General features: G+C 40.8%; 2 protein-coding genes across 3 annotated transcripts; one reads left to right on the top strand and one right to left on the bottom strand.

Annotated features, from left to right (window-relative positions):
• Positions 1 to 1,129: 1,129 nt before the first annotated feature.
• On the bottom strand, positions 1,130 to 11,029 carry LOC118426869 (DNA repair protein complementing XP-G cells homolog). Of its 2 annotated transcripts, none has more exons than XM_035836434.1 (13): positions 10,876 to 11,029; positions 10,105 to 10,221; positions 9,345 to 9,517; positions 8,586 to 8,800; positions 7,777 to 7,843; positions 7,516 to 7,659; positions 5,355 to 7,031; positions 4,935 to 5,089; positions 4,263 to 4,410; positions 3,111 to 3,324; positions 2,783 to 2,927; positions 1,925 to 2,207; positions 1,130 to 1,688 (listed from the first exon to the last, which is right to left on the bottom strand). In XM_035836434.1, the coding sequence occupies exons 2-13, from the start codon at positions 10,190 to 10,192 to the stop codon at positions 1,173 to 1,175; spliced, it is 3,825 nt and encodes a 1,274-aa protein (XP_035692327.1). In that variant the 5' UTR covers positions 10,193 to 10,221; positions 10,876 to 11,029; the 3' UTR covers positions 1,130 to 1,172. The 2 variants fall into 2 exon arrangements, with proteins under 2 accessions (XP_035692327.1, XP_035692328.1); XM_035836435.1 differs by having other exon boundaries at positions 10,105 to 10,217; positions 10,876 to 11,028.
• Positions 11,016 to 22,785, top strand: LOC118426871 (H/ACA ribonucleoprotein complex subunit DKC1-like). The gene is made up of 15 exons (XM_035836436.1): positions 11,016 to 11,129; positions 12,750 to 12,814; positions 13,136 to 13,222; positions 13,418 to 13,509; positions 13,983 to 14,167; positions 14,769 to 14,833; positions 15,753 to 15,879; positions 16,808 to 16,938; positions 17,551 to 17,694; positions 18,317 to 18,437; positions 20,197 to 20,315; positions 20,665 to 20,768; positions 21,034 to 21,121; positions 21,341 to 21,505; positions 21,768 to 22,785. The coding sequence occupies exons 1-15, from the start codon at positions 11,039 to 11,041 to the stop codon at positions 21,846 to 21,848; spliced, it is 1,665 nt and encodes a 554-aa protein (XP_035692329.1). The 5' UTR covers positions 11,016 to 11,038; the 3' UTR covers positions 21,849 to 22,785.
• The last annotated feature ends 669 nt before the right edge of the window (positions 22,786 to 23,454 follow it).

The raw sequence follows: 23,454 nt of genomic DNA, 5'->3' as shown, positions 1-23,454 counted from the left end.
CAATCACATTCTTTTACTTCACATCAGATTCAATATTCCTCACAACTACAAACAAGTATACAAACTCCATATCGGAAATGCCATATGTAGAAGGCACTTGGATTTTCTATACACTTATATACAATTGCAGCCATTTAGAAAACATATCAGATCCAGTGCACAAGACAACATACACTGACAATGCTAACAATATACCCTGTAGTTTAACACTATCTTACATGTAAATAGGCTTTCACATGTATTTGGCTTGACTTACTTTTTATTTTGAGGTAATAGTTATGTACTTCTATGAATATTTGAATTATGAAGTGAATGGGTCTAAATTTCTGAATTCTTAAGATATTCTCTTAATGATGTGAAGAGGATGGGGGGATGCTGGCAACACATAATGCTAAATTTAGTAGTACAGGTAACGCTTAACGGTAAATTCAGAAAGACCAACAACGCTTAACAGTAAATTCGACACAGAAAGACCAACAACCCTTAAAGGCAAACTCAACTACATGTAGCGGCAGAACTTTTGTGTCACCTACGAATTTATGAGGTATGGAGCCGATGACAATCACCATTTGAACCCACTGTGTTCAGTAGTATGATCTCCAATGGTTATCTGATGACAACATATCATGAAGACTCAACAATAGTTAACAATGATAACTAGTAACAGTTTTTTTAAAGGAATATTACGCAGTATCTTTATCAATTCATTTGCCATCTACATAATCATCCATTCATAACTTCAGAAATACAGTATTGTAAATGTTTCAACAATTAACACAAACGCTTCAAAATTGGTCCAATAAAAAGTTTCAGCAACAAGAGTGATATTGCATTCACAAGCAGTTGCACTTGATAAGTATAGTTCTATAATTTACAAATGACAGCTTAAAATTGATATGGATATCAAACTACAACCTTTACATTTGAGAAGAGATTGACTATGTACTTGTAATTTATACATGGCTATGTACTAATTCTTGTAATTCATACATTTTACAGTGTAAGCCTGCATTAAACATCAGTGGGTCTCATTTTAATTTGCATATGTCAGGAACCCCACATCATCTAAAGTAAACAAGTAGAAAATATTTTTCACAGCAGTTCTTGAAACCAAAGATTTTTTAACCTCCTTGTTGAAACCAAACAGTACTAAGAACACTTCACATCCCAAACTACACTCTTCTCTTGGCCTTTTTTTTCCCACCTCTCTTCATATTACTATTGACAGTTTCCCTTTGCTGTGGCTCACTAACACAATCATCATCGCCCTCACTCTCCTCATCATCTTCCTGACCTTTCTCTCCATTGGTCATCTCCTCAGATGACCTCTTCTGTGACCCTTGACCTTTTGGCATGACCTCTGATACAAACCCCCCAGCAGTGTCCCAGTCATCCTCAGATGAAGACCCCTCTGAAAGATTTGCATTTTGTACTACAACAGTCTTAGCTGCTTTGGCTTTACCCTTACCCTTACCCTTACCCTTACCCTTGCCCCGCCCTTTACCCTTTCCCCACGCACCCTTCCCAGCAGCCACTGGGCTTCCTGTGTTAGATTTTGATTCCTCTTCTGCGTCTTCTTCCCCCTCCTTCCGATGGAAGTTGTTCACGACCCTCCGGATACGCTTGCTCTTGATTTTCCTCTTCTCTTCCACTTCCATGGGAAAGAAAGACGTGATCTTGCTCTGAGTCTGGAAGAGGAAAGAAAATGTCACATAAGAATTATTCTAATTACACATTGATTGGTTTTAGACATATTTTAGCTCAGCACTTTGTGTCCCACAAAAGTTCGGTGCTCTTGGCAGGCTAGAAAGACTTTATGTTAAATCAAATTCCACTTTTCAGTACGCAAAGAAAAATTCTGTAACCAGACCATAAAGGCTATGCCCCTGAGGAGTCGCCAAAAATTATTTTTTCTACCACTCACCTCATCATCGATCTTCTTGAGTCCCTTCATAACAGGAAGGAGCACTTCATCAGTCTTGTTGGTGGTCCATCCAAACCTCTGCATGGCGAACTGTCGGAGGGACTGCAGGTCTGGCGCCCCCCACGCAAACGGTTCCTTGGACTCATCCACGGTCGGTGACAGGTATGCCTCCACCACGGTGATGTTAGGAAACCCCGGGGACAGCTCCAGTTTACGCAGCTTCGCCTTGATGGGAGTTTCCTGTGGGATCTTCTCTTGTTTCTGTGCTTCATCCCACCATGCCCTGATGGTAAGAAAAGTTTTCATGTACAATATGACAAGAGGAAAGAAATTATATTGTGTATTTCACAAGTCAGTGACTCCCTTGAAGGTGCTCTCGTCTTTTTTCTTTACAATGGACTGCAATCTGCTGCGCTTAGATATGCAGAAAGAAAGAGGTTAAAACTGTAGGACGGTATTGGAGAAATCAACTCTCTGTTTCTTCAACCTCAGCAGTCTCCAGCATTCAGTTTTCTCTGTCCCATGTGTTGTTGGGGAGCCTATGCTTCAAGTTTTCTTTGTTAAATCTGTTATTTAAGCTTACAATTTCACCGATTTCATATTATGGTAGTCAGATTTTTTTTGGATGGGCAGGGTAAAATTTTTGTTCGTCCCAACAAGAAAATGTCCATCTTGGAACAGAGAGACGGTTCTGGAGACAGGTCTGGTCACAATCCTTGTATGGTAAGGTCTACAGCACTTTTTGGATAGTCTTGTATGTGTCAACCAAATTCTGCTGATTTGTGACAGAAAGGTAGCCATTTATACTTGTTGGTGGTCAGTTCTGTCACTGAAAATTCTATGACTAAGAAATATTACCTGAAAGCCTGTAAGGCAGCGATGCCCTCCCCTGGGAACTCCTGTAGAACCTCCATGGCCAGCACCTTGCCCACCCCCTGGATACCCTCTGTGTAGTCACTTCCAGTAAGCAGGGCAAAGTTAATCAGCCTGGACCGGTCCATTGCTGCAAGAAAATAGGTAAGTTTTACTTTTTTGAATAAAGAGTGAACAACAACAAAAATCTTTATACAGTGTGAAGAGATGATAGCATTTTAACAATACAATTAGAAGTTTAAGGACGAAAAGTACATCAAATATTTTAAATCTAGTTTATGACAAGGAAAGATTTATTTTATCTGTTTCTCACCTAACTGTGAAACAACATCCTTGTACTTGAAAACTTCCATGTCTCGTTGCTGGCTGAAGAAGTTTTTGTAAACTTGTCGCCCCCCGAACAACCACACATCGCTGTCGTCAGTTATGGTGCCCTCCGTCTGTTTTGATTGGTCGAGGAAAGCGCACTGCGCCTCCGCTTCTGTCGGGCTCTGGACGTACGGGATGCCAAACAGCCGCAGTAACTCCTGGTGAGAAAATAAAAAAATGGCAGCTTCATTAATTTATCTCTGCTTAGCACTCAGAGTCCATAAGAAAGTGTATGGAATTCAAAGTTGAACTTACACTGCTAGCAGTGGGCTAGACCCGTGCTGTAGTATTATCTGTGATTGCAAAGCTGTGGGGGCCAAGGGCTAGGGAAACAGTGGAGATGGATATAGCCCTATAGAGTTGTGCCAAGCTCCATTTCAATAGCCCTTTTGCCACACAACTTTGTGGAATCACTACTCCAGGTTGCTAGTCCAACTGCAGTGTGTGTTCAGCTCTAATACTCTTTCCAAAATCAGAGGTAGCAGTCCCCCTTGCCCCAGAAATATGTGTTGGACTGAATTTGCCACCACTGCCACTGCAAATTCTGAATGCTAAGCAGAGAAAGCAGCATGAGTCATGCTTAAACGTTAGATGCTAAGCAGAGAAAGCAGTATATAACAAGTCTTTGGTATGACTTGGCCAGGGATCGAACTCACGCAAATGCAAGGTGAATGCTCTAATCACTTGGCCATTTGACCCGACTACACTGTGATATGAGAAAGACTTAAACTCTGACTGACCTGACTCTCCACATACATCTGCTCAGTGATGGAGGCTGCTAGTTTCTCCTGATGGTACCAGTACTAAAGTTAAACTTGAACTCTGACTGACCTGACTCTCCACATACATCTGCTCAGTGATGGAGGCTGCTAGTTTCTCCTGATGGTACCAGTACTAAAGTTAAACTTGAACTCTGACCTGACTCTCCACATACATCTGCTCAGTGATGGAGGCTGCTAGTTTCTCCTGATGGTACCAGTACTAAAGTTAAACTTGAACTCTGACCTGACTCTCCACATACATCTGCTCAGTGATGGAGGCTGCTAGTTTCTCCTGATGGTACCAGTACTAAAGTTAAACTTGAACTCTGACTGACCTGACTCTCCACATACATCTGCTCAGTGATGGAGGCTGCTAGTTTCTCCTGCCGAGCCTGCTGGGCCTGTAAGGTTCTCCTCTCAGTCTGAAGGTCCTGCTCCACTTCTGACAGGTTACCTGGGGTCAACCCTTCCCATGCAGGGGGCCTAAAACACAGATCAAACAATTATACATACTCTACTACTATTCATTTCATTTCTAAAGACGTTAAGCCTATTTCCATTGCAAATACATTCTAAAAGAACATAAAGCTTTAAGTTTTTTTAAAGTCATCTATAAGTATTCCTCCTCCAATACCGTTGTTGGACACTAAAAATTTCCCACAAATTGTTCCGTTTGTTCCTCAGCACAATGAAAGTAAAAATGGGTGATTTTCACAGCAAGAAACTTGAGGTTTGGACCGCATCAGTTAGCACTGACACTTAGCTGCAGTATGTAACAGGACCAGTCAGAATTGCCCTGAAGAAGGTGACAGATAGTCACCAAAACATCAGTCTTGAATAAAACACTTTGTTGAGTTGCAAAGAACTTTGTTCCCTGAATTGCCCTGAGGACACTGGTTACCAAAAGGTCATTGAAAATTAAGGCTGTGATTGTGTAAAAAAAGTTTCTTTATCCAAAGTCCACACTTTGCAGTATTATATACTATATGATTATGGGTATAACTTACTGTTCCTGGGTAGGTGAGTGAGGTCTGCTAGTGCTAGGGGTAGAGGTTTGACTGTTGGCTTGACTCCCTGATCGACTGCTGCTCAGACTCTCCGCAAAAAGCCCAGGGTCTGGGAGTCTATCCTTCTTGTCCACACGGTCTACCGATCTCAGACCCTGACAAAACAAGAATACACATAAGGCCTGTTGTTCCCAGGTGTTATGACAAAAGGAGCTCTTTAAATTAAAGTTTAAAGAGGTCACCAAATTCCTGAATGCCATCTTTATTTTCCACATTTACAGACTAAAAGAGTACTACTCTAATCATAATGTCACACAGAGAAGGAATGGGAGCTTTCATCTTCCAAGAAATTGTCATCTTCCGGCATTTAGACTAGAGTAGTCGTCACATGTTATATTGTTCTCAATTATCCAAGCTTACCTGTTCAGACATGAGAAGATCAAAGTTTGCCTTCAAAGAGGGAACATTGTTGCTGTCATCTCTACTAGTCCTTGCCTTCTGTGACTCAGTCATCTGGAACACACTAGCAGGGAATAGCTCGTCCTCAACCCCAGGCTTCCTGGGGTCCACAGTCACCTCTACAAACTCTTCCTCTTCATCAGAGTCTGCAATGTTGATGGTGGCCACAGGAGGCTGCAGTTCCGGCCTAGTTGGCCTTATATCCTGTCCTGGCTCTGGTAATGTTATAACTGGTATGTCCTTTTTCTGTGCTAATCCATTGTCATTTTCTTGTACAGTTTGTTCAGTTGAGTCTTGTTTCCCTGAGTTATTGAGCTTGTTTGAAGAATCTCTACTCCTGCTAGGAGATTCAACTGTTCCGTTTATGTTTCGTTTCACTTGTTCATCATGATTTCCTTCTTTCACTGTCTGACTTTTCTGTTCTACAGAACAAATTTTCTTGTCATCATCAGGAGAGTCATCTTGCAAAGGTGAAGCTCCTTTTTCTTCCTGCAATGCCTCTGATTCTCCTCTAACGACTCTAGTCTGCTTGTCAATGACATCTTCATTGGATTCCTCAAGCGTTGAGTCTGTCGCAAGTTTTTGCCTTTTTGTTACGGCTTCTTCCAGGTTCGCTTCTTGAGATGTCCTTTTTCTAGAAGCAGAGGCATTTGGTGAAGAGTTTTCTCTACTTGTGGTACTGTCTATAGTAGATGATACATTCGGATCACTGATTATTCTCCCGTCTTTTTTTGCAGTTTCATTTACATCAGCCTCATAGCTCCCTTGGAAAGAGTGTGTTCCTGCTACTTCCTGAGTCTTCTTGTCTTTCATGGAATTTGGTACGTCTTCTGCAACATGGTCCACTCTTCCTGGCGTGACGTCTTCGTCAGAATCTGAGGTCAAGTCTACGGGCGCACCCGTCAAATCCACGTTCACGACCCTGCGTTCATTTCTCCACGAATCCGGTGCCAGCTTCTCCTCTACAAACATCACGTCATCGCTGTGAGTAGAATCAGCGTTTGTTTCAACTTGCCGCTCTTCTAAAACAACCAGGTCTGGCTCCCTCATTCGTCGGTGATACTCGCAGAGATGGCTATGATACGGAATTCCTTTACTGTCGTCTATGATCATAACATCAGAATCTCTCTGTCTCCGTAAATGTTCTAGAAAATGTTTGGGGAATGGAGGATAGTTTATAAGCTTATGACCTTTACTCCCTTGGCTCTTCTCTTTTGAGCTTTCTCCTTCTTCCCTTTTTTCCTTCATTTCTCCCTCCACTCTTTCCTCTTCTTCCTTCCTTCTTTTTCTCTCCTTGATTACTTCATTCATTTCTTTGTCTTCTCTTTCTTTCCTCTCTTTTAATTCTCTTGCCTCTATTTCTTCTTTCTCCTTTCTTTTGTTTTGTTCTTTTTCTTCCTTTTCTCTTCTTACTCTCTCCTCTCTTTCTTGCTTCCCCACACCCTTCACCAATACATAGTGAGCCGTATCTTCTGACACCACCCTCCGGGACTCCACCGACGCCCCCTGGCTGAGGTACTGGCTAACTGCACCCGAGGCCTGCATGTTCATGTCTTTGCGCACCTCGCCCAGCCGCTGGGACAGCTTGCTCCTGGACAGCAGGTTGGACAGCTGCATATTTGAAAAACTGTCAGCCTCCTGTAAAAAAAGGAAAACATTTACATTACTACCAGTTAAAAATTTTGAATGCAAATAATAACATCTAGTATTATAGCAAAAGTACACAATTCTTTGACAGTGAAAGATTAAATGGCTCCTATCTCAATTTACTGTAAATCTGTGAAAGGTAGATACCCATTTCCTAATTCATAACTAAAAGATGCCTCACTAAAGACCCCATAGCCACCTCAGGAACATGTATGATGACAGTGAACAATTATCTCTTTCTCACCACATGCAGATCTTATCGACTTTTTTCTCTAGTAATTATAGAATACAAATATTTAATCTGTGGACATAGATGTTCCCTCAGTAAGGCCCCCATACCCACCCCAGGAACATGCCTGGTGAGAGTGAACAAGTTCCTCTTTCTTGCCACCTGCAAATCGGATCGACTTCTTTCTTTACTAACTATAGAATGCAAATATCTAAACTGTTCCCTCAGTAAAGCCCCCATACCCACCTCAGGAACATGCTTGGCGAGAGTGAACAAGTGTCTCTTCCTCATCTCCTGTAGGTCCATGATGATCTCATGCTGGATGTCTGGAGGAAGAGCCTTGAAGTCCTCAGACTCCACATCAACCTTTGTGATGTCTTGGAACTCCGTCTGGAAAAAACAAACAAACAAAAACATTTACAACCATCCAAATTTTGTATTTAGTAAATAAAACCCATGAACAATCATTGAAGGTTTAAAGGAGTTGGAGATTACATATACTAGTACCTGAACAATCTCTTGTCTTGCCTGTCGTTCCTCCCACAAGTCAATGTCTGCCTCTGTACTTTCCGCACTGAAGGGAACAACATAGCATTAGGCCAAAACAAAATATTTATCAGAATAAAGAGACTCTTTTTACACAACCATTATTTTATTCAAATGTGAGCAGCGACACCTGTCCTGAAGTACAATGGTGAACCAGTCAGAATTGCCTGAAGAAGGTGACAGACGGTCACTGAAATGTCGGTGAGAATAAAACAATGGTTGTGTAAAAAGAGTCTCTTCATTTAGTGACGTACCAACCTGATGAAACTATTCACGGAGGCAAAATATTTATCAATTTCTATGCTTAAACGAAAGAAAGAAAAACAAAAAATTATTGCTTTTAGGGTCATGTTAAGTTACACTTTTGGTCTGCTAATCTTTCCAGGAAAATCATGGAGTGTATGGATGATGAATAAAGAAGAAAGTATTGAGCCAGTGGTCACTACAGAGGATGGTACTCAGGCTACTCACTGTAGAGATAGATGAATTGCCTTTAAAATACATCTCCTAATGGTTTTTCTTTCATTTTCTCTATCCATACCTGCTTTTCTGTTGTTCTGATAGTGAAGGTAACTCAACATTAAGTAGTTCTGTAAAAGGTAGATAACCATTTCCCCATTCATATCTGAGAGTTGCCTCAGTAAAGGCCCCATAGTCACCTCTGGAACATGTCTGATGAGAAGGAAATCTTCCAATTTTAACCAGCTGTAAAGATAAATTGCCTCTAAATAATCTCCTAATGATTTTTATTTTATTTTCTCTCCCCATACCTGGTTCCCTGTTGTTCAGGTAGCGGAGGTAGCTCAAACAAGTCCGAGTCTCCAGGCTTGTTGAGCTGTGGGGTGGGTACAGGGCCAGCCGTTCCCGCGCCCGTCTCTCCCCGCACGGCCCTGAGTGCCTGCACCTTCAGGTAGTTCTGTAGGACTTTGTTCGCCACCTTCCTGGTCTCCTTCTCTGCTGCTTCCTTCCTCTTCCTCCGAGCAGCCTAGACAAGGAACGTTTGTGGTAAGCAATGCTATGCAATGCCCCCTTGGCTTAATAAAATGTAGCCCAGGTCTACACAGGTTTGTGCAATCACTTCAGCTGGGACTAGTTCACTGGTAGTATTTTGTGTACTACCACACTCTTTCCCAGATGCTAAGTGCTAAGCAGGGAAAGCAGTATGTACCCTTTTCATAGTCTTTATCATGACTCAGCTTGAGATCGAACATAAGACCAACTGACTGCAAGGCGAACACTCTACCGAGTTGCTTTTTGGGGGCCATTGCACCAGCTTATTATCCATACCATACGCAGAGCAGTAATGCTGTAATTCTTCAAATTTTTGCAGCAGTTTTATGTTTTACTGCCAACCTACAACATAATACTTTTAGTGGACAGTGGACCATTGGCAAGAAAGCTAAACAAAATTATTTTAAGACCAATTCAAATATAAAAAGACATTTGCCCCCCCCCCCCAAAAAAACAATCTAACAAAAAGAAAAGTGCATAATTACAATCTGTGGTCCTGTGGAAATATTACTACTCACAAGAGTCTTCCTCTTGAGTTCTGGCATGCGCCCATCGAAGACAAAGACCGGTTTGATCCGGTAGAAGAGCAGTTTACAGATGCGGTTGAAGAGAACCTTGAGGTGCGGGTTCTTGTTCCCACCGCGAGGGTTCCAGCTGCCCATCACTGCCTGGTTCAACCAGATACTCACATCTGGGGGTGGTTAAGGGTACTGTTCCCACAAGGACAATTACATGACAATGATGGCATTGTGGCAGGTGTTAGCAAAACACTGTTCAAGAACAAGGTTATCAGTAAGGGTGGGTACTTTTACAGAAACTTTTAAAGGGTTATTCCAAGCGGGTATTATAATTCCTCAGAGTATAAATAGTTATGCTTTAATGTGTGACAGAAGTCGGCTATGCAAGCAAACTATGGCACAGCACATATGAAGTAGATCTGTATGGGGTACTTGGATCTAGAAAAGGATTATATTGCAGAAAAAACAGATGAGATTATTTACTAAGTAGCCCAAAGTCTGAATTTGTATCCAAAAAAATATTATCTATCAGAAAATAAGCCTTGCTTCTGCAGTGAAATGCTCCTATAAGTGTGGCAGGTTATTGTGCTCGAGGTGTGTCTCCTCAAACACAGGTCTGAGGGATGTCTTTACTAGCAGTTAAAGCTAGTTACAAGGGATGTGAGGAAAGTTCAGACAAGTACCTTTCACAAAGGCACAATATCAGTGACATATAGTTATAAATCTGCAAATGATTGACAAATGTTTGTATAAAGGATACCGACTGCGAGAACCTTCCCCTCTAACGTGTCCATCCTCACGGGACGTCCCGTCGGCTCCAGGAGCTTCCACAGGTCGTGAACTCCCATCCTGCCTCAGTCTCCCCAGGAATCCCTACCTGCAAAACAAAGAGGAAAATTGCAATGATGCTATGGAAAGAAAGTTTCAAGAACTGATGTTATTTTTTTCTTTTTGAGTCAACTACTGTAAATGCAGAAATTTTCACGGTGGTTTTATTTTCGCGTTTTTCGCGTTGCAAATTTACCGTGACCTTAAAACCACCAGGAACATTTTTCCATGGCAGTAAGAGCAAAAATTCCTTTTCCCCCTACTGTGAAATTAAATTCCTGCGAACATAAATGCATTTACAGTATGTTTGAAAATCCCTGCCCAGCTTGCATCACTTTCATGTTGTTGTTTTTTATTGTGTGTGTACGGTACAGATATGTAGGACACACAACAAGCCTCTAGTCTACGATCTGCTTTCCTTGGTATTAAATTCCTAGAGCACACGTGTATCTGAAAGTCATGTTCGCACAGTGTCAAATTACACATACATGCAACCTCACAAGTCAAGCCGTTGGTTCGTTGCCCATGTTCCTCAGGGTAATTCTAAGATTTTCTCTATAACCTGCGACCACCGCGAATTCACTGTGATCATAATGTAACGTCTCTGTCTTTACAAAAACATGAAATTGCACTTGCATCTGAATTATGTAACGGGGCTAAATAGTACAAGAGCCCCCCTCCCCCTTTGTGACCCACTACTTACCTAAAGTTCAGCTGTGTAAAACGTCCTCAGAACATCATAGGAAAGCGAAACTGTGGAGAAAGGTTAGGAATACTTTCTTCTTTATATTATCGTTATTTATGAGTTATTTTACCCCATAAAACAGCATAAATCTGAAGACTTCCAGCTGTGTGCGTGTTTTTGTATGATACAGGAAGAAAGAGGACAGAGGTCATGGCACATGCGCAGTTCATCCACAGGCAGCGTGCGTAGAAGCAAGATGGCGGAACTCACAGGTAAAGTTTCCCCAAATTTTATCAACTTTAACGATTAAAAATCCATTTCTTCGTGATTCATTGGTACATTTTCCTTATGCATAGTGTTGAGATGAATGGGAGTTACAAATTTGTCCAAGTAAAGTTCTGAAAAATCCGTAAAATCATGTTTTTGATGGTTGTGTGCGAAGCTGCATGTCCACGTGCGCTCCCACCCCAAAATCTTGATAAAATCATTTTTGCGGCAAGTTGCGGGCTTGAAGGAGGCTCAAAACGTTTTATCAATTGTTTTGCAACGTTTTATCAGCTGTTTGTATGTTCCTGAATAGTCCATAGTACAGAAGCTATGTGCATTTCTTCAAAACTCACCACGCAACCTGCAAATTTCAAAGTACATGTATTACTAATTTCACACAAAAGTTTAGGGGGGGTGTATTGCCAAAAAAACTGGTATCAGGACAACTCGGCACCTGGGACAACTCGTCCCCAGTCAATCAGGACGACTCGGCACCTAGCCCAGGACAACTCGTCCCTTAGTTTAGGACATGTCGGCACCACATATACTCAGTACATCATTTGTGTAATTTGGGCTCGTAAAACACTTTTAACAATCTTGGAGCTCTAGTCGATCTCATGACTATAATTTTCACTTTGCTAGGCAAATATTTTCATAGCGTTGGCGAACTTGGGTGCGCTCTGAGCGGAGCCACTGTGACCTTGTCCGCCCCGGCCGTCAGTTCACCCAAGACGGCTCAGAGACTACTGGATCACATTATATACTAGTAAATGTACTAGTAGGCTAAAAACTAATGACATTATGAAGCATACACTTATAAGCTTCTTGGTCTTTGTGAATATGCTCTGTTTCTGTAAAGTTATATTTCAAATAAAGCTTACTCGTATTTTGAGTGTAATTTTTTAGTGTTCCGGTCCTGTTCGTGGACATAAAGTCCAATTGAAGAATAAAATGAAAGTGTCCACCGTTCTTTCATGGCTGTATATTATCTATAGATACCCCAATTGGGGTAATTTTGTTGCTCAGACATGTCCAAAACTAAGGTGCCGAGTTGTCCTGATTGTTCAGGGGCCCAGTCGTCCCAGGTGCCGAGTTGTCTCGGAATAAAAAAAACTATCTTTGTTTCACAGCGTTAAAAACTACTGCTTGACAACAATAGTTGCTTGGAGCATGGTTTAGCTCCTCCATCAGTTGTTGTGTAAACTATTTACATAATTAGTTGAAACAATTATCTGATGGAATGCTATTGTTTTAGGTCATTATGTAAATCACCGACCAATTATCCACTGACCTACTGTACATGCAATGAAGAAGGGGATTTAGGGGTAGAATAGTAGAATATGATCAAACAACATATATTTCAACCCCAAAGGTGCTATGATCATAAAAATGCCTGTTGTACTACACTGCAGGCTGATTTTCACGCAGCAACGATAGGCATCGTACAATCAGAGACATGCAACGTCATTGTACGCAGCCGCTATTGTCCAGCAATTTTTGTTGCATTTATTGGGCCTAGGCCTGTAGAGCTATTTGTGCATTCTCAGCATACAACTGTTGATATATACTAGTAAATAGATAACATATATTTAAACCGAAAATGTTGTATCATTTTTTGCAAACAGGATCTGCCAAGAAGAAGTCCAAGAAGGAGAAGAAGAAGTCTACAGATGGAGCTGTGGATATTGGGGTAAGTAGATTTCATAACACCAGCAAATGTCACATTATTACTGTAATTTGGTAGTCATAAAAATCTCAACAATAATGTGTATGGAACAGTAGTTAGTTAAAGTTAAAGCTCTTAGGCTTCCTTCACCAGATGGTGCATGTAGGGGCTCCCATCTCTGTTTCTGTAGACCTAGGTCACACAATCTTTGTGCAATCACTACAGCAGACAAGTAGTACTAGTTGTGTGTCCAACTTCCATACTTTATCCCAAATGCTGAGAAAGCAGCATGTACCAATTTCTGAGTCTAAATAATGTTTTTATGTACCTCTTTCTCCATCACAGGAAGCCCAGACAACGGATGACTTTGTCATCAAGCCAGACTCCAAACCTACAAAACTGAACACAGCAGACTGGCCCCTCCTTCTCAAGGTACATTCAACATTTGTCTGTTACTGGCATGATAATAAAGGATATGCCGTAATTTGCACAACAAACAATCATACATCATAAAAGCTGTAGATCGAAGAGTGGAAACATGACAAAGACAATGATTTGAATGTTGAATACTGAATAGAAAGGACTTAAGATTGGACTTTGATTGCTTTATGTTCTCCCCATGTCCAGAACTATGACAAGCTGAATGTGAGGACAGGACACTACACTCCCATCCCCAGTGGATGTTCACCACTCAAGAGGCCTATTGAGGAATATGTCAGGTTTGTGCACTTTGAGTCTAGAAGAATATGAAAAATGATTATTGTTTAACACTTTGAAGTTGTAACTTCAGCATGTGCTTTTCAATAAACTACTGTAAATGCAGACATGTTCATGGTGGTTTTATGTCTGCTGTTTTTGCGGTGGCCATTTCACTCCAGTTGCGTTTTAGAATCCTGTTTTCATGTAAACAATGCCATAAGTTTGACTGTAGAAACTCGGTGGAAATGATTAATATAAACTCTATTCTACTTTGTCCTTGTTACCAGTATTTTCATTGACAGGTAAGCCCCAAAACACATGAACGCCTGCTGATATTCTTATTGTCGAATTGGTCCAAGATCTGGTCCACTGAATTTTAGGTAGTTTCTTCGGACTGGTCCAACAAGAAGAAACGGTTTTGTATGGAAAGGGATAGCCCTGTCTTTATATTGTATAATGGTTTCAACACTTCTTTTCCCCAACCCGTTCACAGGAGTGGTTTCATTAACCTGGACAAACCAGCCAACCCGTCCTCCCACGAGGTGGTGGCGTGGATCAGGCGCATTCTCCGCGTAGAGAAGACGGGACACAGCGGGACGCTGGACCCCAAGGTCACGGGCTGCCTCATCGTGTGTGTGGAGCGGGCAACCAGGCTGGTCAAGTCTCAGCAAGGGGCAGGTAAGGTCAGGGGTTAGAGGACAGGTAGGGTCAGGGGTTAAAGGACAAGTGGGCTCGGGGACTCAGAAGCTGAGATTTGTGTACGTTTTGTGCAAAAGTTGTAATGCATTTTTGTTGTTGGATTATTTACGTTAGGTATATTAGGTATAATAAAGTTGAAGACTTTTGCTTTTATTCTTTATGTGAACAGCAGTAGTACAACACATTAATACAACTATATTAGTACTATTACCTTATCTCCTTATCATTTTACGCTTAATTATCTGCATTTGTTGTTAAGTTGTTTTTCATTTCATGTATTTCATTTTTATCTTATTATGCATGTATGACTCCAGGAAGAGTAGTGTCAAGATAATGTACACTAATGGAGATCGTAATAAAACAAACAAACAAACAAGAAAGTCATTGTAACACAAGATACATTTGATATGTATTTTGTAACTGCTTGTAGTGTAAACAGTAGAAAATTAGCAAACTCTAAACTATGTAAGTCCAGAATTATGCAGCCCTTTCCATAGAAAGGTGCCTACAGTAACGATGAACCGGCCGGCGGTCGCTGGTCCATGTGTGTTGACCTGTTGACCTGGGCTGTGTTGTACAGGGAAGGAGTACGTGTGTGTAGTGAGGCTCCACAGTGCTATAGATGGGCAGGAGGAGTTGGCACGGGTAAGGCTGGGATTACACTCTGTTGTAACTGAATGAAAAAGCATTGCAGGGATTTTTCTAAACAGGAAACAGTGGTGCTGTGCTCTCATGTTTACTGATGGGAAAAGGTTATCAGGGCTCGAAATACTTTTTTCTGCATACCTTCACTGGTGCAGGTAACATTGAAAATTACCTGCACCAGACAAATTTTACCTGCACCACTCTGAATATAGGAAGTATGGATCATACTAAAATTGTTCAGCAAGCATTGCTATTTTTCTTTTATACTTTATAGCATTCAATGCAGCTAATAGCAATCCATATATAGGACATTTATGCATAACACCCAGTACATGGACCAGTGCAGGTTAGGTGCAGGTAGACACCAGAAAAACCTGCACAGCTCCAATTTTACCTGCACTCACGTGCATATGCAGGTAGTATTTCGAGCCCTGGTTATGCAAAAAATGCTAAAATTCATATTGGCCACTACTAACCATGCCAGGTGGCCAGTCTTCAACTGTAACTTATCTGACCATGATTTTATTTTCATAAAGCCTCAGTGTTTGATTTTCATATCAAATTTCCTACAACAATGCCCCCATACTCTAGGAAAAGCCCTGCATTGGTATTACTATATTGTGATGAAAATACAAGTTTTTATAATTTGTTTTGGCCAACTGTTGTTATTTTTCATACACATTTAGTCGTAGTGCTGTAATGTACGTATGTCATAAATCAAGTCCAAACAAAATACCACTGCGCATAATAAAGACTTACTGAAGTTTGGACAGAAGATGTGTAAAACGTTACATTGCAAAGGGGACTGCATTTGAGATGGGTGTTTGAAGTGGCTATGAATATGACACCAAAAATGGAACAATTTTCGTATTAGAAAATACGTTACTGACAGAGACCTTCATGACAATTCCACACCCAGACTATAGAGCACCTGACGGGAGCACTGTTCCAGCGCCCTCCCCTCATCTCTGCTGTGAAGAGACAGCTGAGAATCCGAACCATCTACGAGAGTAAACTCATCCAGTATGATCCCGAGTCCAGACTGGGTAAGTTGGGCTCTGTTTGTTTTTGGAGGTGGACGGATCGTACATCCGTACCCTGTGTGTGACCATGAGTTGATATTCCCTCCCCTGTAGGTGTGTTCTGGGTGAGCTGTGAGGTAGGCACGTACATCCGTACCCTGTGTGTGACCATGAGTTGATATTCCCTCCCCTGTAGGTGTATTCTGGGTGAGCTGTGAGGCAGGCACGTACATCCGTACCCTGTGTGTGACCATGAGTTGATATTCCCTCCCCTGTAGGTTGTTCTGGGTGAGCTGTGAGGCAGGCACGTACATCCGTACCCTGTGTGTGACATTAGTTGATATCCCCTCCCCTGTAGGTGTGTTCTGGGTGAGCTGTGAGGCAGGCACGTACATCCGTACCGTGTGTGTGACATTAGTTGATATTCCCTCCCCTGTAGGTGTATTCTGGGTGAGCTGTGAGGCAGGCACGTACATCCGTACCCTGTGTGTGACCATTAGTTGATATTCCCTCCCCTGTAGGTGTATTCTGGGTGAGCTGTGAGGCAGGCACGTACATCCGTACCCTGTGTGTGACATTAGTTAACATGTTGATATTCCCTCCCCTGTAGGTGTATTCTGGGTGAGCTGTGAGGCAGGCACGTACATCTGTGCCCTGGGTGTGACCATTAGTTGATATTCCCTACCCCGTAGGTGTATTCTGGGTGAGCTGTGAGGCAGGCACGTACATCCGTACCCTGTGTGTGACCATGAGTTGATATTCCCTCCCCTGTAGGTGTATTCTGGGTGAGCTGTGAGGCAGGCACGTACATCCGTACCCTGTGTGTGACATTAGTTAACATGTTGATATTCCCTCCCCTGTAGGTGTGTTCTGGGTGAGCTGTGAGGCAGGCACGTACATCCGTACCCTGTGTGTGACATTAGTTAACATGTTGATATTCCCTCCCCTGTAGGTGTGTTCTGGGTGAGCTGTGAGGCAGGCACGTACATCCGTACCCTGTGTGTACACGTGGGCCTGCTGCTGGGGGTGGGGGGGCAGATGCAGGAGCTACGCAGGGTGCGCTCAGGAATCATGTCTGAAAAGGTTAGCAAACTCTGTCACAAGATCTGACATCAGTAGATATAGTAGTCTACTATTTGTTAATCTTTACATTTGCGGTGGTCATATTTTGGCCTTTTTTATGTGACCTCTCCTTTGAAAATTCCTCACAGGATGAATATGCATCTATTAACTATGTATTACTACTGTAATACTGAATTGTTTCCACCATGGACATAAGACACTGCAAAAACCTCCTTTCCACTCCAACCACAAAAAATGAAGTCCCCGCAAAGATACATGAATTTACAGTGTACAACAGCATGAATTTACAGTTTATAACACATAGTTTAGATTGAATGCCCTGTGTTTTCAACATTTCTTTAGTTCCTCTGATATCGGCTGTAAGTAGGACATTTCTGCACAGTATGTTTTCTAGTTGTGTTAGTAAAAAAACTGGTTGCCGGTTGGGTGGGTGTTTGTTCGTTTTCAGGCACATGTATTTTCCTACCCTCTCTCTGGTCATCTTTTGACGCCCGAACTAGCTTAATTTGATATCACGTTACTCTTGTCCACATCGACTACCACATATTTCAAACATATTTCATAGACATGACTTCAGATTGACACTCACTGTTATGACTGCATGATACACAGGAGGGTATGGTGACCATGCATGACGTACTGGACGCCCAGTGGATGCATGACAACCAGAAGGATGAGTCTTACCTCCGCAGAGTCATCCGTCCTCTCGAGGCGCTCCTCACGTCACACAAGAGGATCGTGCTCAAGGACAGTGCTGTGAGTCACCACTTTCTTCTCATAAGGCCATGTTGATTTGATTATACGGAGGACATCTTAGCACGCTTTAATTTTTATCCGTTTCCAAAAACATTAAAATATGCACATATATGCCATATATTGAGAGAGAAAAATATCGGAAACGGATGCTAACGTCTTAAAATGCCAAAGTAAATTCCAAATTCGAAGAATGTGGTATAAAAAATATTAGGAATCTATTTTTTGGTATACCATACTCTGTTTGTTAAGTCAATTCGTTCAGCCTTCCTAACCACTTTATAATGAAGGCAAGATTTCATAATAAAGGCAATTTTTTTTTTATTTGCATGCTTGCATCAATTTTGGGGTTCCCAGGGGATGTCATCCATATAATCAAATCATCATGACCTTATACTATAAGTTATAGTCCAACCTGTACAAGTGACCACCTCTACACAAGGACCCCCTAGCCAGTCTGAAATATACAAGTGACCACAGTTTTTGGTGATGCCTAAAATAATCTTTCCCATTGACACCATCATTAAAAAAACTGTCTATGGAGACCACCAGTCCACGTATAGACCTTACTGTGAAAGATGTACAATGCTTTGACTCATGACTCGTGTCCTTGTCCCTGGTGCAGGTTAACGCGGTATGTTACGGAGCAAAGATCATGCTGCCAGGAGTGCTGAGGTTCGAGGACGGCATCGAGCAGAACGAAGAGATTGTTGTCATGACAACAAAGGGAGAAGCTGTCTGTCTAGGTCAGTATCCACTGTTTTTTTTTTAAATCAGAGATGGGGGTCATAATGCCTGCAATATTGTCATTGCCTTGTTTCGGGAGGAGATTTTGAAAATTTTTATGTTTGTGGACAGCATAACTGAAGACTATGAGTGGACTATAAATACATCTCTTTTTTTTAACATGTTGGTATTGGCCCAACAAAGCACAAAATACATTTTGAGCCCCAGGTGATTGTAATGAAAACTGAAATCTTCTGTTTATTCTGTTGTGAATATGATATTTACCTCCATGAAATGTCATGGAGGTTATATTTTACCCAGCGTTTGTGTGTGTGTGTGTCTGTCTGTCTGTCTGTCTGTCTGTCTGTCAACAAGATATCTCAAGAACGGCTGGATGGATTAGTTTCATACTTGGTGTGTTGGTGGGGTGCGATGAAAGCTAGAATTGATTAGATTTTGGGCCCCCTAGCGGCTTCCCTTGGTACTGCAGTGCAACTTCCGGTTTTGCTATCTCGTGTTCTGAACACGCTATGGTCACGATTTTTGAGTGTTAGATAGCTCTTGTGCTCAGGAATAAGTGACATAAGTTTTGGCCCCCTACCGACTAGGTTTGGGATAGCAGGGGCATTTTTGTCAAAAACTTCTGAAGAGAAGGGAAGGGAACAATGGATTTTCATGATTTTTGGTATGTAGGTACCTTAGACAATGTTGTACAAGATAAGATACCAATTATACAAAATAGGAGTAAATTTGCATAATTAATGAGAATATTCTATCATGGCAGTTTTTTCAATGTATCTCTTGTCCCGGACATGATATAGTCTTGACATTTGGGTGGTAGATAGCTTGCAGTGTCATGACAAAGTGGGGCAGATTTCAGCCCCCTAACATGTAATTTCGGAACTGCAGGGGCATTTTTGTCAAGACATTCCAAAGTGGATAACTGCAGAAAGGATTGACGGATTGGCATCATTTTAGGGGTGCAGGTAGCTTGGGCAAAGATGTTCATAATGATATACATGTTATGCAAATGAGGACCTTATTTGCATAATTAATGAGGAAATTGTATAATACCATTATTACTAATAACTGGACTTCAATAAATGTAACACTTATTAATTATGATAGATGGAATATAAGCAGATACCAAATATGGTAATGAGGAACTTATTTGCATAATTTATGTAAAAATTGCAAAGCCGATTTAAGTCTAATGATTGGATTTGGAATTTTATACTTGTGACATGTGTACGTTAGTCAATGATGAACAACAACACGCTAAATTATGTTAATGTCTTAGTCAATTGCATGAAATTTACAAAAGCTCTAAATTTTCATGGAGGTATGAGGTCGCCGAACTCTAGTTTCGTGTTTTTTTTGTGTTTCATAACCTGTTTTGGCTGTCCTGTCCTAGAATTGGAGTTATCATGTAACTGGATATGATTTTGGAAACGGTCCGACTTTTCAGATAGCATCCGCCATCTTTCGTCAGTGACACTGAAGAAAGCTGGTTGAATAGCTCACACTTTGTTATTTTGGGCTTTTATCTGTCCCAAGAAATAAGCAACATAGGTGTAGTGGCCTGGGAAATATTGACAATTTTTGATTGGAAATTATCCTGCTCCTCAACCAGCTTTCCTCTGTGCCACTACCAAAAGGTAGTGGATGCTATCGAGTACATCTGACCAAAATCATATCCAGTTGCTTTGGGGCATATCTTGTTACCTGGATGTCTAGCCTTCATCAACATGTGTTAAATCCTTAAATTTTTTTCCTCAGGAATCGCACTTATGACCACTGCAACCATGGCGACATGTGACCATGGGATAGTGGCTAAGATCAAGAGAGTCATCATGGAGAGGGATACGTACCCTCGTAAGTGGGGGCTTGGACCAAAGGTGAGGCCGCACAGATTAATCTCCAGTTTCTAGTTCTTTTGAGAATAAAACCAGAAAACATTTGGGTGTCAAAAAAAACTAAATGAAACGGCCATACTGATACTGACTCCTAGAGCTCACTCTTTGTTATTTGTCTTTTATTTTCCCCAAAAAGTAATATAGAATATAGATGTAGTGGTCTAAAAAATATTGACAACTGTTGATTGGAATTAATATTTTTCAGTGCATACGTTATTGAGCAACCTCTTTGTTTTCTCCCACAACAAGCAGAATGCTTCAAATTTTGAAGAAAATTCCTGGAATCTTTCCCCTCAATGTTGCTTAAAAATTCTTAAAAATTTCTTTCCAGGCAAGTCTAAAGAAGAAGCTGATAAAGGAGGGTTTGCTGGATAAGTATGGCAAGGCTAACGAGAAGACTCCACAAGACTGGAAGTCGTCTTATGTAGACTACAAGTACGTGCTTATGTATCTGTGCTCGTCATATTTTTACTCATTCGTCCAAGTCTGGTCATTTTTGATATCTGTGATTTATGGGAAGTAAGCGCTGTATTATTGTCTGTCTTTTATATTTCTGTGTTCAAACATTCTTGGAAAAAAACTTTTTTGGCTACAGAATGTATGAAAAAATAAGTGTAAAATAAAACATACCTATTTGATTGAATGTCTTTTGTGTGTTCACTCTAGTTCTTTCTCTAATTATTGAAATTGTGCTTTGCAGTGTTGCTAAGGGCAACAATGGTGCAGCAGTACCCCCAGCACAGGTCACCCCTGGCAAGTCACCTGAGGCTGATGGAGCAGGGGCAAAGGTCAGGGGTCATTCTGTAGCTCAGTTCCGATTCGTTGGTGAAAGACCAATCATAGAGCACTTGGTGTAGCTTTTAAAACCACTTGTCTCTTTTTGTGAGACATAAGTTTTGTTAGGTTTGGATTTAGGACAAGAACATGATTTTTCTACGGTGTTAGGAGAGAAGATTTGGAGTCATATCTAAGTGTGTGTTGAATGTTTCTGTGTGTTGTATCTACAGAGGAAGAGACTAGAGAGTAGCAGTGATGACTCGTCTGAAGCCGGGTCCGCACCCACAACTCCTGTGGTCAAGGAAGCAGCAGCAGAGCCTGAGACTCCTACATCTAGCAAGAAAGAGAAAAAGAAGAAGAAAAAGAAGCAAAAAGCCGAGGGAACAGACCCTGAGGTACTTTTGATTTTATTGTCATAATCAGTAATTTGTTGTTTGAAATCTGTTGTGCAGTCACCATGTAACCTTGATCAACTATGGATGCAATTTGCATTGTACTTTTTACACTTGTCATTTGCATTTTACTTACACTGGAAGTTAATTTTTGAAAATTTGATGTGACTATATTTCTGCAATGTGTGAAAGCAAGAAATTGCATGCTAATGCTGTTGCTTCATTATGTTCTTAAGTATTAAATCTTTGATTGTATTTTTTTCAGACCCCCAAGTCAGAGAAAAAGAAGAAGAAAAAGAAGGAAAAGAAAAAGAAGAAAGAAGATAGTTCAGACGATTCAGATTAAGTTAAAGTTATGGGTCCATGGTATTGTAAAACAAACAGACTTTTGTTTAGTTTTTTCATTTTAGAAATTACATGTATCATTTGATGTGATAACTTTTGATACTTGCCAAATATCTTCTTGCACTTAAGCATCTAACTTTGTAAAGAGTTGATGTAAGTTCATTGATACTGTCCTTGACTACCAAAGTAGTAATTGGGTATAATTACAAAAGAAAATAGTACTTTGTGCAACTGATTCTGAAGGAAATACATGTCGAGAAATGTACTGAAAAGAAGTAAGATGTCCTCCATTTATGTTCTAACCGTTAGAACTTTGTTATTTGGAGAAAAGTTTAAAAGTTTTTCATTTGAAAAAGTATTAAAGACAATGTCGTTTTGCTTATGGATTTATCAAAGATTGTATGTAAACAAGAGAGCAAACAATCTGCACTAAAGAGGCAAGTGAATGACAAATGTATCATTGATTGTTTTTGGTCTGTCTCTTGATTGAAAATCATGTAACTAAGAAAATCAAAGTGATTAAAAGAGACCCTTGTAAGAAACCTCTGAGTATTTCATGTTAAGGTCGTCCATGTTTCCTTTGTGACACTCGAATGATCTTCAATATCATCTTTGTTCAGTTTTGTCCCTGTTCACATGAAACTGGTGAAGTCTTTGATCAAAGATGAAGAAGTATTGTACAGAGAAATCAGTTTAAGTACTTGTAGTTAATAGTTGTCTTTACTTTTACAAATCAGCTTTCTTGTTGTAGTTTTGTAACCTAACAAATCAGGCTGCTGTTTTTTGTAATTTCTGTTTGTTTATCAATCAATATTTAGTAAGATAGCTATCTTTTTTTTTCTTTCCTAACCTGGCTGTAACATTGTTACTAAAGAAGGTAATGTTTATTTGTATGACACTTTCCAGAGGAGCTGGAAAATAAACTGTGTAAAAGTGCACTATTCAGAGTTTGAAGGCTCTACTTGAAAGAAGTATTTGTAGTTTCTTGTAAATCTGCAACTAGGGGTGGGTACCGGTACAGAAAATCCAGGTCCGGTTTAGGTCCAAAGGATCAGGTCCGGACCTGAACCTGGACCTCATGCAGTATGACCCATACCAATGGTCCATTTCACTACAAATAAATATGCTTGGTGGAGTATTAGACTCACACTGGCGTTTTGAAATCCTGCAACGCTATCTGCACCTGTACGATTGGCTGTAAAACTTGGTAGAAATTACTATAAACTCTACTCTACTTCACTCTTATTATTTTCTTCCACCTGTAGGCGCCAAAACGTGTGAATGCCTGATAAAATAATCTGTTATTTTTCTAATCGGTCCAACATCCAGTCCACCTAATTTTTTCAGGTCCGGTTTTTCTGGACCGGTCCAATAAGAAAAAACGGTTTTGTACCGGTACGCTGTACCAATACCCAGCCCTATCTGCAACACTTACAGCTCCTAGTCTATATGCTTGTCCCTAGATCTTTATTTTATCTTTATTCACATACTTACGATTGACATGCAGGAGAATCTTATTAAGTTTTAGTTATATGATGCCAGCAAAAACATTCAATGTGAATATCATCCAGGGTGTATTAGGAAGATTGTGAGTTACTTCTTTTAAT

This window comes from Branchiostoma floridae, chromosome 12, assembly GCF_000003815.2.
Source record: "Branchiostoma floridae strain S238N-H82 chromosome 12, Bfl_VNyyK, whole genome shotgun sequence".
Lineage (NCBI taxonomy): Eukaryota > Metazoa > Chordata > Leptocardii > Amphioxiformes > Branchiostomatidae > Branchiostoma > Branchiostoma floridae.
The sequence above is the reverse complement of the archived record's forward strand: the minus strand, read 5'-3'. Positions and strand labels throughout refer to the sequence as shown.